The following is a 14124-nucleotide window of genomic DNA, read 5'->3' as shown; positions in this document are numbered from 1 at the left end:
GCCAACTAGTAAATATTTTTGGCTTTGTGGACCATCCAGTCTCTGCTGCATTTAAAAAAACAACCGTGGAGCCTTTTAAGACCCTTGTGTGGGCTGGGGGAAGGCAGGAGGCTTAACGAAGATTGCGATTGCTACTCAGCTCTGCCACTGCAGTGTGAAAGCAGCCATAAACGACATGTAAATGATGGGTGTACCTGGCTGTGTTCTAATAAAACTTTATTGACAAAAACAGGCCATGGGCCAGATATGAGCCAGAGCCATAATTTGCCAATCCTTGCTTTCAGGCTTTTCTTTTTAGGGCTCTTCAAAGCACTGCCATATACAGAAGTCAAGCAGTCATTTTGTAGGTAGTCTGGACACCATACTCATTTAACAGAAGAAAAAATTGAGGCCCAGAGAGTGGCTGGTCCCCACATTATTGACAGAGGCAGGATCCAAGGCAAGTATGGCATCTCCATCATATCACAAAATCCCCAACTCTCGTCTCTCCCGTCCCCAACTCCACACACATGTCCTGTTCAGCAGAGAGGAGGACCTCTGCCACACCCTAGGGAACACCCCGGAAGCAGTGGGGAGCCAACCTGCTGAGTGCATATCGTTTTCCACCCCTCCATGCGCAGGGTGCAACCAGGCTGAGTCACCTGGAGGCCCAGCCCCGCCCTGGGGAATGGGAGGAGCTGTCCCCTGGGCTCTAGCCCTGTCCAGGTTGGCGAAGGCAGCAGCTGGCTAGACATGACAGGGCACCATGCCTCCACTTCTTTCACCAGAGAGACCTGTCCCCACCAGCAGCCTGCTCAGTGCAGGCAAAAATGCAGAGACAGAGACGTGTCTAAGGCATTTCTGAGATGTCCCATTGGAGAAGGAATGTGTGTGTATGGGGGTGGGGGTGGGGGTGGGGAGGAGGTGTTCTCAGGTGGATGCTCCTGAAGTCAAATTCACTCTTGAATTCCTTCCACAGTCAGTTCAGCAAGCTGGCTGAGAGTGTGGTCTCGGGTGCCTGACTGCTTGGGTGCAAATACTAGCTCCACCTCATGAGGGAAATTTTGCAGTAATGGAAATGTGGCGATGGTTGCACAACTCTATAAGTCTACCAAAAATCACTGAATTGTAAACTTAAGAAAATGCTGGCTTGGCCATTTAAAGCTGTGTGATCTCATCTGTTACTTAACCTCCCTGTGCCTCTGTCATCTGTCAAACAGGAATAATAGTCCCTGCACCACAGGCTAGGTGAGGATTCAAAGAGTTAGCAACACAGGGACTTTAGAATGGTACCTTGCACCTAAGAAGGGGTCAATAAACGTTTGCTACACAGGCCAGGAGAGGCATTCAGGCCTCACAGTTGTACTTGGCAGCACACGTGTATTTGCAAGTTCCTAACCCATGCCTCCAGACTGCCCTGCCCCTCCCGGCCTCTGCTCCTGCTGTTGGTTCTGCAAAATGCTGGATGCCCTTTCCTCTCAGCTCAAATGCCAACTCCAGCCAGAGGTCATCTCTCTCCTCTGCTCCTTACGAACTTAATCGTTTACAGCAAATGCTCGGAACTGGCTAAATGGCATCCAGTTAGCTCTGCTCACTCGCCCGCCTGAGCTCCCTGGGTAGGGGGGAGGCGACATCTTGTGTGCCCTGCTCCTGTCCAGGTACCTGTGTCCCAACTATGACAACCTGGGTGCTGAACTGAATCTGACAGTGGGGGCTGAGGCTATAACATCCTTTGTGGGTCCGGCACAGTGGCCATAAAGGTCAGTGAAGGTAATGGGGTCACAAGGAAGGCAGGTAAGCTAGAGCAAGGATGAGGGACCCTCCTTGGGCCCAGAGCCTTGGATCATACACAAGAAGTGAATTCCTGTTCCCACCCCCTGGTTTTCCCTAAGTGACAGAGGGTATAACTTGCAGCAGAAAGATGCCACGATGAGGTGACCTATGGCCAGAGCCCCAGGACCAGGCGAGCATGGTGTTCCAGGTGCCTGCAGAGATCCAGCATCCTGCACCAGGGGCCAGCAGCAGCTGGCAATAAGGAGGGGCTTCCTTGGCCTCCACCGTCCCATCTCCTGCTCCTCTGTCTGAGCCAGTAGAAAGCCCAGGCCCCAGGTTGACTTGGCAAGAGCCTGAGACCCTAATACGTGACTTGGCGGCTTGCACAGGCTGGTATCCTGCTTGCCGTGGCTCCTGTTGATTTTTCCTGGGCCTCCCCTGTGCAGAGCCGAGTGTGTGAGCACCCAGAGAGCAACCCCCTCTCTCCGGGTCAGGAGAGGCCCCATGGGGAACTGGAGAGAACAGAGGAAGCAGAAAGGGTGGGGGTTGAAGGCGCCACCCCCTAGCCCTCAGCTGGAGGAACTCAACAGTACTGCCGGGGAAGAGGGGGCCACTGCAAACCCCAGCAAGTCTTTCTGGCAACAATAACGCAAACATAACTTCCGCCGAGTTGGGAAAAGAAACACCTCGGAAGAGGGACCAGGATCCGACGCGGTGGTGGCAAAGGCCTCGGACCGCGCTGTGGGAACGGTCTCCTCCTTCCGCGCCCCTCTGTCCCCCCACGGCCCTTTCCCAGAGACACCCCGCTGCGGCGCCGCCTCCCCTGCCACCAGCTCCCTCCCGGCCAGTTCGCAGGCTCCAACGTGTTCCTTCCTCTCCCGCCCTGCCAGCCGCGCGGAACGCCCGGAGACCCGGCGGCGAGGCAGCGCCCCCAGCGCTTCCCGGGGTGGGCGCGCCCCGCGCCCCCCGCCCAGCGCCCTCCCCGCTCCCGAGCGCACTTACCCAAGCGCCTGGTCCTCTCCTCCGGGGCCTCTTGGGTGAAGATCCAGGGGGGATTGGTGGCGTAGAGGGAGGTGGCGGGGGCGTTGTGCTTCTTGCCGAAGAGTTTGCTGAAGGTGCCCTGCACTGTCTGGTTCTTCTTCATGCTGCCGCCGGCCGCGCGGGCCCCGGGAGGACCTCCCCCGCGCCCTGCCCTGGCCGGGCCCGATCGCCGCACCGGCCCCCCGGGGACTCTACCGGGCCATGCCCCGCGCCGGCCTCCCCGCCCGCGCGCCGCGCGACAGGTGCTGCGGGCTCCGCAGCTCGCCTCGAAATGCGAGCTACCTGGACAGGTAAGAGGCCGCGGCGCAGAGCCGCCCCGCCCCGCCCCGGCCGCATTCCTGCCCGCCTCCTCCCACTGCAGGCCATTGTTGGCACCTCAGGGCCCGGGACCTCGCCCAGCCCACGCCCAGCCCGGACGAAGAGCCGCCCCCTCCCCGGGTCCCCTCCTGGCCGCCTCTCCACCCCTCTTCTCCCGGGCGGAGGGGAGAGGCGGGCAGTTCCCTAGTTCTACGGAGGTTCGTGCCCAGGTCAACACGGGGACTTCGGAAACGACTCTTGTGGCCAGCACCAGGGAGATGGCTGGCACGTTGAAGGGGTCAAAGATGCGGGCCGTGAGCCCTCAGTGGCTGTAAGGAAACGCCCCTGAGAATGACGGCGGTGGAAAATATCCTCAGTGACAGAACTCCAAAGAGAATGTAGAATGACTAAATCTTGGCATTTTTTGTGCATCAAATTCTTTTTTTTCTGTGAAGTTAAGTGAACATAATTTTTATAATTTAATAAAATTACATAATTTTATGTAATTTATAATTTAATATAATTTTTTAAAACTCAAGGTGAGTCGAACCCACTTAGGGTTCAGTTCCCTCTCCAGGGAGACAAGCTGTGTGGACCTTTAAGGTGTGTCCAGGACCGTCCTAGCTAAGGCAAGAGGTGGCTGTCCACTGTGGAAGGTCCTGTCGGATGAGGACCCGGGAGACTGTGTGAAAGATGCTGAGGTGGGCGAGTGCAGGGCCAAGGGGTTAGAGTTGATGCTTTCTGGGCAGCAGCGGGGTTGGGGGACAGCCGGGGGGGGGGGGGGGGGCAGTGATCCAGTCACAGATAGTGTGGCCTGGTTTCCCCTGAGCTCCTCCGAAACAGCACCCACTGCTGAGGCATTTCCCCTTCTCTTTCTCGCTTACAGTTGGAGCTGTATCGTTCTCTGTACCAAAGGCATTTCCCCCTTGACTTTTCATTTTGAAAAATTTGAAAGACTAGGAAAATGACTGCCTATATTCCTTTCTCCTGGATTCACCAACTGTTAACATGTTGCCACATTTGCACGTGCTCTCTGTCTCCACACACACACACACACACATACTTTTTTTTCATTTCCATTTTGCTGATGGTTGAAAGTTGTGGATATCATGGCACGTGTCCCCACCCCCACCAATACCTCAGTATCCACTGCCTGAGAATAAGAACATTTTCCTATTATTCCTTTCACATAAGAAATTTGACATCGATACACTACTATCATCTAAAATATGCTCCATATTAAAAATTTCCCAATTATTCCCCAAAACATCTTTTTAGTTTTTAATTTTTTTCCAATCCATAGTCCAGTCAAGCTTCACACATGGCATTTGCTTGTCAAATCCCTTTAATGTCATAATTTAGTACAGTCCCTTGCTTTTGTTTGTTTTTCATGACATTGACATTTTTGAAAAGTCCCCTTTACTTGCTCCAGTGTCAAGGGACAGGATGAATCAGGCCTTCAGGGCTTGTGGCTGTGAAGTCATTATTTTCCCACCAGGAGGGGAGGGACTAAGGAACAGATTGGGGGGGACAGGAGCATCTTTCAAAACACTTGTGTTCCCCAAATGACCACAGGTGGAGACACGCCTGTGGGCAACCCTGTTCCTCCCCACACTCTACCATGGCACCCGGAAGCAGTTCCTGTTCATTCAAGGAGTATTTGTGGAGGTTCTCCCAATTGCTCAGTGCTGTGCTGAGGGTTTGGGATACGTGGGATACAAGAGAATTATAGAAGTCTTATTTCAACCATAGAAGATCTTGGGGTCCCATCTGGGAGATAAGGTTTATATGAGTCAAGGTGGCAGCCCATGGTGACTAAGTCCAGAACAGCGATTGCTGTCACTAATACATACAGCAGGAATTCAGAGGAGGAGAGGTGGGCGTGGGCTAGAAAAGTCCAGGAAGGCTTCTTGGAAGAGTTGAGATTTGAGCTGGCCCACGAAGGATGACAAGGATGTTAATAGAGAAGGAGCCAAGGCTAGGGCATGCACGCATACCCATAGCAGCCATCCCTCTATCCACCTGTCTCCACATCATGGTACCTCCCACTGTCCACACAGGAAGGGCACAAGGGGACCCCAGTTCCTCCGTCACACCCTGGCCATCATCACAACCCCCACAAGTGCTCTAGACCTTCAGGCCCTAGCTAGAGATTTCCTTCTCGGAGACCTCTGAGGTATGAGGTCTCTCCCACCTTGGGTAGCTCCTGGGCTCTCACGCCCAGAACCAGCCCCAGCAGAGCCACCATTGAGCGGCTCCATTCATGTGCAACTTCTACTGCAGAGCTAATGTTCTTGAGAACTGCTGTGTGCCCAGCTCTGGGCTGTGAAGGATCCAGAGAAATCCAGACTATTTGGGGAGACAAAGAGACACATGGAGCGACGGAGAGTGGAGAGGTAAGTGAGGAGGAGGAGACTATCAGTGGGATGGAGATTGAGAGGAGTAGCAATCAGAGTGGACTGGAGCATCCAGGAGGGCAGGCAGGAGGTGCGGAGCCTCTGCAGGGGCTCAGGATGGTGGAGCTGGGAATTGGGGGGTTGGACGAGGGCCACAGCCAGGCTGGCCAGGGTATGAGGGCCTTAAAAAGGCCAGCTGGTGAGATCGGAAAAAACCCAAATTGCTCACCTGGAGATGACTGGGTCGATAAATTATGGCACATCCACACAATGGAATGATAATGCAACTCTAAAAATGAATGAGTCAGCCGACTGTGTCCAGTTATCTCCAAGATAAACTGATAAACTGTTGACAAAAGGGTGTGTGTAGTATCCTACCATTTGGGGCAGGAGACGTATGATCTTACTTGCTTATATTGGCAGAGGGACTTTGGGAAGATACGTAGAAACTAATAAAACTGTTTACCGGAGGTGGAGGAGGGGGAACCGGGCACGTGGGGAGAGGACTGCGACGGAGAATTGTCACAGAAGCTGTTCCATGTTTCTAAACTTTCAAACCAGTAAATGTACTTGCTATTTAAAAATTAAAGAAAAAAATAACTAGGCAGGCGAGTTTAGTCTATAAATGTGGTCTATGAACCAGCGGCATCTGTGTCACCCGGGATCTTACTAGAAATGTAGAATCTTTGGTCCCATCCCAGACATTGGGCAACCTCTCTGGGCCTCAGTTTGTTCATCTGGAAAACAGGCTATTAATCGAAGGTCATTTGGAGAATTCAGTGTGCTGTGGATTAAGATGCCCAGCGAAAGATTTGCGTTTTAACAAGATGCCCAGGTAATTCAGGAGCATGTGAAGGTTTGAGAAGCTGTGACCTGGGGTCGGCGGCTGCCAGGAGTAGGCACTGTGGCTGAGCAGGCCAGGGTGACTGCTAACAGCTGCCTTTTAAGGATGTTCATCTAGCAGCTGGATGAAGGACGGATGGGAAGGAGAAGGTGTAGGCTCAGGGGCTCAGGGAAGCGGCTTAATTGGTCGGTTAATTGGTTAATCAGTTGGTGAACTGGTACAAGCAGGAGAGGATGGGGGCATGACTTGCGTGCTGGTGGGAGAAACAGCATAATTGTTGGTGTGACATTTCTTAAGACGAAAGGAAGGGCTTGGTAAACAGCTTGCATGGAGAGGCAGTAAAAAAAATACTCTGAGCCACGTTCCTGTCTGTAGCATGGAAGTAACAGTACCCTCTCCTAGGGTCGTTACGAAGGTTAAATAGATAACAGATGTCAAGTGCCCGGCACAGGGCCTGGCACACAGGGGGCGTTCCTTAAGTGTGTGTTCATGTCCCCCGCTCCTGGTCCCATGCCTTTTGGGTTAGTTTTGGTTGGGGATGGAGGAAAGAGAGGACCAGGGTGACTCATGAACACCAGCTTGAGGCTGTAGGGCCTGGATGTCATTTCATTCCCATGTGGTGGGGGGTGGGGAGTCTCTGGAAGGCCTGGCTTCAGTGGTGAGCAGTGTCCCCGCCCCCTCAGTTTCACCCTGTCGGCTTTTGAGGCTGAGTTCCCTGGGGCGGCACTGGGGCCTAATTCTCTGTCCAGCTCGGCACTCTGTCCTGTGGCTGCTCAGCCCCCACCCCGTCTAATAACAAAGCCTCGCACCTGCTCCCGCAGTAAAAGAAACAGCCAAATAACAGGCTCCCCTCGAAACAGCCAAAAGCCCAATCCTGTAATTAAATCTGGCTCGGCAACACTGAGTAACCTCCAGGAGCAACTTCACTGGCCAGTCTGGGAATAGGGTGGAGGTGTTTGGGGCCAGGAAGTTGCAGCCTCTCCAGAGGCTCATTGTCAAGTGTGTAGTCTTTCCTCCAACAAAGCCAAGTGCTCCCAGCTGGGAGGGTGCACCCTGAGTCGGGAAAGGGCAGGCTGAGACGTCCTGAGAGTCCCAGGTCTCTGCGGCTTGCTCTCAGGGGACAAAAGTCAGAACTCCCGTCATCCCAACTCTCAAAAGATACTGAGCGGCCCATCATCTTGTCCAGCCTCTTGTTCCAGGCCTGAGACACGTTATGCCAGACTAGCTCGCGAGGCCCCTGCAAGGGAGGGTGGCGTTCAATCACCCCTCCCTCGACGCTCCTTTGGGCTGGGTGGGCGCCGGGAGATGTGGTTGGGCTAAGAGGAAGCCTAGCTAGTGTGGACTCCATCCTGAGAGGGGGCTCAGAGGAAGGCATTTCCTGGTGCCTGAGGATGTGGGGATCCAAGGTCCAGCCCTGGGCGGCGAGTGGTGTGTTCAGGGCTGCTGGGCAGACTCATTTTCCTCTGTAGCCATGGGGTCTGTGGATGGGAGCTTGACCTAGTGGGAAAGATCCTTCCTGGGGAACAGGTTTGAATCCTGATTCTGCTGCTTAGCAAGGGTGTGACCTTGGCCGAGTAACTGACTCTCTGAGCCTCAGTTTGTTCATCTGTAAATCAGGGGCTATTAATGTGAGGTTGTTAGTGGGCTAAGGACCCGCAGAGAGTCTGACTCATGGTGGCATTCAGTGCCTGCGTGCTCCCGCCCCCTTCCCTACCCTGACTTTGGGTGTGAAGATGCTAAACAGAAAATAGCAGACAGAACAGAGGCCCGGAGAGGCTGCAAGAGAGCAGTGACCATTCAACAAAGAACCTCAGGAAGGAAAATTCCACCAGTGCCAGGAGACGGGGCGGGGCAGGTGCCTACAGTAAGGTCACCTCGAAGGCCAGGCAAAAACATCCCATTGTAAGACACATCCCACAGTCTGAAACAATGTGTGTGTGTGTGTGAAAGGAAAACAACGATTATTAAGTACAAAAAGCAAAAAACGAAATTCTATGTAGATTGTGTCTATAAATATATAAAGTGGGTTTGTGAATGGCCAGGGATTGGAAGGGACCAGAACCATAGAGATGGTTCATTCGGAATGCCAGGACTGCATGTGGGGCTTTTACTTTTTAGTGATGTGCTCTGTTGGCATGTCATTTGCTTTAACTTAAAACTCTACAAATAATAAAGAACATAATTTCACATGGAATGCATTTTCTTTCTTTTTTTTTTGGAGGAAGATTAGCCCTGAGCTAACATCTGCTGCCAATCCTCCTCTTTTTGCTGAGGAAGACTGGCCCTGAGCTAACATCCGTGCCCATCTTCCCACTTTATATGTGGGATGGCTGCCACAGCATGGCTTGACAGCGGTGTGTATGTCCTCACCCAGGATCTGCCAGGGTGGAGCGTGCCAACCTAACCGCTACAGCACCAGGTCGGCCCCTGCATTTTCTTTTTTTAAAGAGCACTGGAGGGAGCACCTGGAGCTGTGGATTCCGCTTGTGCCATTAACCTCCAGTGAGACCATGGTAGACTTCCTGAGCCTCAGTCTCTCCGTCTATAAAATGGGTTGGTGGGATCCAATACTCAGGTGTGGTTTCCCATCTGGTTAAAATGCTCATTGGCTGGCAGAGCGGAGGCAGAACAGCAGGCGAGGCTGTCCGGCACCTCCTGGTAGGAGGATTCTGCTTCCGGCTCTGGGGAGAGAGGTGAGACATGGGATGCAGCGAGCCCTTTCCTGGACGCAGCCATCTCCTCTGCACCAGGCCCTGAGCTGGGCTGGGGAGGGTCTCACGCTCAAGAGCAGGCCTCACCCTCTGGGGATCAGCACAGCCCCACACACTTCTCCCGTGTTCTGGAGACCAACCCTTGAACTGGGACTTCGAGCCCTGGGTGCATTCCTGTGCGATCCTCCTGGGTCTGGCTTCTCTCTCTCTCCCTGAGACCTGGGGGGGACAGCAGCCACGTCGGCCATTCACTGAGCATCTCTTCTGTGTCAGGCAAGCGGCCGAGTGGATTACACGCATTAACCCTCTCCTGTCAAGTCAGCCCCACAAGGGAGGGAGCAATACACCCATTCTATGGTTGGAGAAAAGAAGACTTCAAATGATGTTTATTCAGACTCTATGACCAATCAATTCCGCTCTTAGGAATGTGCCCCAAAGATACCTTCACCCAGGTCCATAGGGGGACACGGATGTGATGTCACTGCATGTTGTTGGTGGAGATGGGGCGTGCTGGAGCTGGGTCCAGCCTGGGGGGAGTAGAGACGTAAAATGTGGTGGATGACTCCATGGACTACACGACAACTGGAAGCAAGAAACTAGATGCTTGTAGAGCAACCCAGACGGGTCTTAACAGCAGGGAGCGATCAGCGTAAACAACACAATGAGCTCCAAAACACACAATGCCACTCATGTAAATGCAAACTACCTGCACACTAAACAACAATGTGTATCTATTTTGCAAGAACACATATGAACAAGAAGATACTCATTAAGCTTGAGTATCTTCTCAATAATGAGTATCCAAGATACACAGAGTGCTTGCCTTTGGCTGGGGTGGGTGGAGAATGTGGTTGGAGACTGGAGATAAAGGGGGAAAATTAATACAAGAGAGCAGGCCTTCATGGATGAGTGATGATAATGCACCATGGAATGAGGTGCATGCATAACTCAGCCTTCTGTACTTGAGGTTCAACAAAGGAAAAACAAGTCAGGACCAGAGAGGTTAAGTAATTTGTCCAAATCACACAGCAGATAAGGAGGGGAGGAGAGAATGTCTCAATAACCAGGCCTACTTCAAGCAAGGTGGTAGCGGGACACTTAAAACCATTTGCCTGCACCTCAAGAGCAGAGAGGGCAGGAGGGGCGGAGGCTGTGTGTGTGGCAAAAGGTGTGTGGGAGATTGGTGGATCTTCCTGTGCTCCAAGCCAGCCCTGAGTCTCAGTAGCTCCCCGCATCCTTCCCAAACACCCACTGAGCGCCGTGAGGGACAGATAACAGTCCTCGCCTTATTGATGATGAATAAAATGAGGTCACGCCTGGAATGTACCAGAGAAGTCAAAGAAAGCGGCGCTTCCTGAAGGCAGGACTGAATCAGTGTTGTTTGGAAATAATAACAACAATATAACTCATGGCACCAACCATGCAGCAGGCACTGCTCTATGCTCACACAATCCTCACAACAAGGCTTCCAGGTAACTTCTATTATCATCCTCACTTTGCAGGTCAGGCATTTAGGCACAGAGAGGTTAAGTAACTTGTGCAAGTCACACAGCTGAGAAGAAGCAGAGCTGGGACTTGATCCCAGGCAGAGTGGGTCCACAGGCCCTGATCTTAACCACTATGTGATCTATAGGTGAAATAAGTCAGATATGGCTTGACTGGCCAGGCCTTTGTAAAGGAGATCTCCCCAGCCTCTGCCCTCTCTTGAGGTTCCCACAGTGAGGATGGCACAGCTTGGGCTGGGGACGCTCCTGGCAGGGCCTGGGCCTATGATCAGTCTGGGAGTCCCTGCCTGAAGCCCTCAGGATGTGATTCAGTTCCCTCTTCTTCAAATATGCAAGATGGAGGGACCCAGCCTCCTCACTGTAAGTATAAGGAAATGGAAGCCCGGAGAAGGGAAAGGACTTGCCCAGGTCACCCAGTCTCCCGGCAACCAGCCCAGCACCTCACCCCCTTTGGCTGAGGCAAAGTGTCACGTGTGCTAAGTCTCGGCACCCTGCTGCCCCAAACCCCCACCGGCCTCCTGGGCTCCCGCCTGTCAGCTCCCACAGGCTTTGGGCTGGGAGCCAGGCCACTTTCCCCAGAGCCAGAGATGCCGGCCACTCCACCCAGAATGCCAAGTTCCCACCTTCCCTCCCTCTCCCAAGCAAGATATCATCGCCCCAGAGCCTTGGAGATCCCTGATCAGAGGCTCTGGCAGGGCAGGGCCAGTCCTGATTCCCTCTCCTCCTCTGCCCTCCTCCCTGCCAGCCTCCCCTCCTGGTCCCTCCCAGTTTCCTTGGAAATTAGGGGTCACTGCCATCACAGTGTGAGATCTGATCACGGGCACGTCATCAGCACCCCAATTCCCAATCTGCCTGTGAGCCCCAAAGTCCGCCCCATGACCGACCGTCAGTGCTGACACAGCGCCAGGAAGGAAACGAGTCCTGGGCCCAGCCCAAGCCAGCGTGGTGGAGGGCAGGAAGTCGCCAGCTGGCGCTCTCTCTCTCCCCCTGGTCCTCCCCCTTTCCTCCCCCCAGGGCAAAGCCAGGGTCACTCCTACCTGTGGGATTTATGACACATTCCTGAGAGGTGACACATTCCTGAAGTCTGGTGCTGGGGAGGTGGGACCCTAGGGAGGAGGGAGGGGTCTGGTTTTTGAAGATGGGGACAGGACAGCCCATTCAGCCACCCACCGATCACTCCGGTTACCCACCCATGCACGAGAATAGTTAATATTTATTGAGTGCTTACTCTGTGCAGGCACTGTCCTGCGTGCTTTGCCCAACCTTATTAGGTAGGGACTTTTAGTCCACCCATTTCACAGATGAGCAAACAAAAGTACGGAGAGGTCAATTACTTGCCCAAGCTCACACAACTAGTAAAATGGAAGAGGCGGGATTCGAGCTCAAGGAGTCTGACTCTTGGGCCCTCAATTCCAACCACCCACCATCTATCCATCCGCTCGCCCACGGCTACCCAACCCAGCCACCTGTCTACCCACCTATCCATCCATCCATCCCTTCATCTCCCAATTCCCTGTTTGTAGTGGTCGAGGAGAGGGAGCAGCATATTCAGAGGCTCAGAGCGGAGAGAGGAGGGCATGTTTAAGAAATTAGCTATTGCACAGAGCGAGAGAAAAGGTAGCAAGAGATGGGGCAAAAAGAGGTGAGTAGGGCTCAGATCAGGAGGGTCCACCCATCCACCATCTGTCCATCTACCCACACTCATCCATCTGCGCATCCACCCTTCCACTCCTCCATCTGTTTGTCCACCCATCCATGCGTCCATCCATGCATCCATCCATCCATCCATCCATCATCTCTGTAATTTGGAAGGCAGATAGAGAGAGAAAGAGAAAGAGAGAGAAGGAGAGAGAGACAGGATGGAGGGTTGGCCGTTTCCTCCCTGCCAGTGATTTCTCATGACATGTTGGGGTCCTGGGGGAACTTTAGGACTTCTGGAGGTGCCTGAATCATGAGGATGATTTCCTCCTCTCTCCACTCACCCTACTTCCCACCGGTCCTGGGAGATTGTGAGAATAGGGAATTGCAGAGTAGGTCAGTGTCAAGGTTAACAGACCTTTCAGGCCTTGAAACTTCAGCCTCCAGCCCCCAGCCCTGCTCCTGTATCTCCTTAGGAAGACAGAAGGAATTGTGTCATCAAAGAGGTGTCACAATGCCCCCGCCCATGCAAGTTCTCCCCTCTTTGGCAGTCCCAGTATCTCTCAAGAGACCCCGGGAGCCCTGGAGCCCCTGACCACCAGAAGTTCCATCTCACCACCAAAGAAGGCCCTGGTCAAGGATGTCCCAGGTGGGATGACATCACAGGGCCAGATCAGGGCAGCCCAAGGTCACAAGAAGTTTCATTGGTGGGAAGGATGATGAAGGCCCCAGCCGGGCCCACCTGTGTGGCTGGGAGCTGGGGGCCTCTTAGAAAAGGCTTAGGTGCCAGTGCCACTGCCCGACTCATTCCCTTACTGTGGGGCGTTGTCTCCTGGGGGAGGGGGGAGGGAGGGGGGAGGGAGGGGCCACCATCCAACTCCTCTGGTTCCTCTGCCCCTTCACTTCTCCAAGACGCTTCCTGGACTGTTACTTGGCGTTACCCCATCTCCTAGGCACACTTGTGACAAGTCATAGTGACAGCTGAAGTTCAGTGAGTGTTCCAGAGGTCTAGGCACTTTACGTAGAATCTCTCAGAGCATCCTCAGGGTGAGACAGGTTCTCCTGTTATCCCCACTCCACAGGTGGGAAAACGGAGGGACAGAGAATTATAAGTTACTAAAAGGCCAGGTGCCTAGTGGGTGGTGGAGGTGGAACCTGAACGCCAGGCCCCCATGCCACACAGCCTCATGAGGAAGCTGGGGCCCCCTTGGACTCCCCATCCACTGGCTTCGGGGCCCCTCTGCCCCCACTGCAGGCAAGCATGCTCTCATCAAGGTTCAGATGAGGAGTAACTGCTGGACGAGGCTGGTCGTAGTCACTGTTTGCACGGCGCTCTTACAGGCCCCAAAACCTGTTGCACCCCCACAGCAAGCCGGTGAGACAGAGAGCCTTATTATCCCCATTTTGCAGATGAGGCAACTGGAGCTCAAAGAGGTTCAGCGACCTGCCGGAGGTTGCCTGGCCTGTAAGGGCAGAGTCAGGCTCTGAGCTCAGGCACATTCCACAGCGCCAGGTGCCCGGGGAGGCTTAACCAGTTGCCTCACCCAACGTAATTTGCATTTCAACAGGGCACACCGAAGAGTAAGGTGCCAACGGTGGAATGCCAGGCACAGGCTGGGTTAGCGGATGTGCCCGTGGCCCTGGGGGTTTGAGAGGACGGTATCTCCCCACAGGACCTGGAGTGACGTCATGTCTGAGGTCTTCTTGCCCTACTCAGAAAGCCCCACTCTTGAGTCCCCTCGTCCCCATTCTAAACCCTGGTATAAGGGACAAATGCATCCATGTGTATTTAAAAGACCTTAGGGGGGTCTGCCTGCGGGGGTGAGGGTCGTGACGGAGAGTTCTATTCAGGTTCCTTCTTTTGGCTCTACCTCAAAAACCAAGCAAAAATAGGGTAGTGGGAGTCAGAAGGGAGGGAAGGGGCTGGTGGGACCCTGCAC

General features: G+C 53.7%; 1 protein-coding gene across 2 annotated transcripts in view; it reads right to left on the bottom strand.

Moving 5' to 3' along the window:
- The window catches only part of C8H6orf132 (chromosome 8 C6orf132 homolog), a 37114-nt gene extending 33788 nt beyond the window's left edge, over positions 1-3326 (bottom strand). For both annotated transcript variants that reach the window (XM_070514947.1, XM_070514946.1), the window contains exon 1: positions 2755-3326. In XM_070514947.1, the coding sequence (XP_070371048.1) occupies positions 2755-2896 (142 nt within the window). In that variant the 5' untranslated portion in view covers positions 2897-3326. The remainder of the gene's footprint in view (positions 1-2754) is intronic.
- Between the last annotated feature and the right edge of the window lie 10798 nt (positions 3327-14124).

The sequence above is a fragment of the Equus asinus genome, chromosome 8, assembly GCF_041296235.1.
Source record: "Equus asinus isolate D_3611 breed Donkey chromosome 8, EquAss-T2T_v2, whole genome shotgun sequence".
Classification (NCBI taxonomy): Eukaryota; Metazoa; Chordata; class Mammalia; order Perissodactyla; family Equidae; genus Equus; species Equus asinus.
This window is presented reverse-complemented; position numbering and strand designations above follow the sequence as displayed.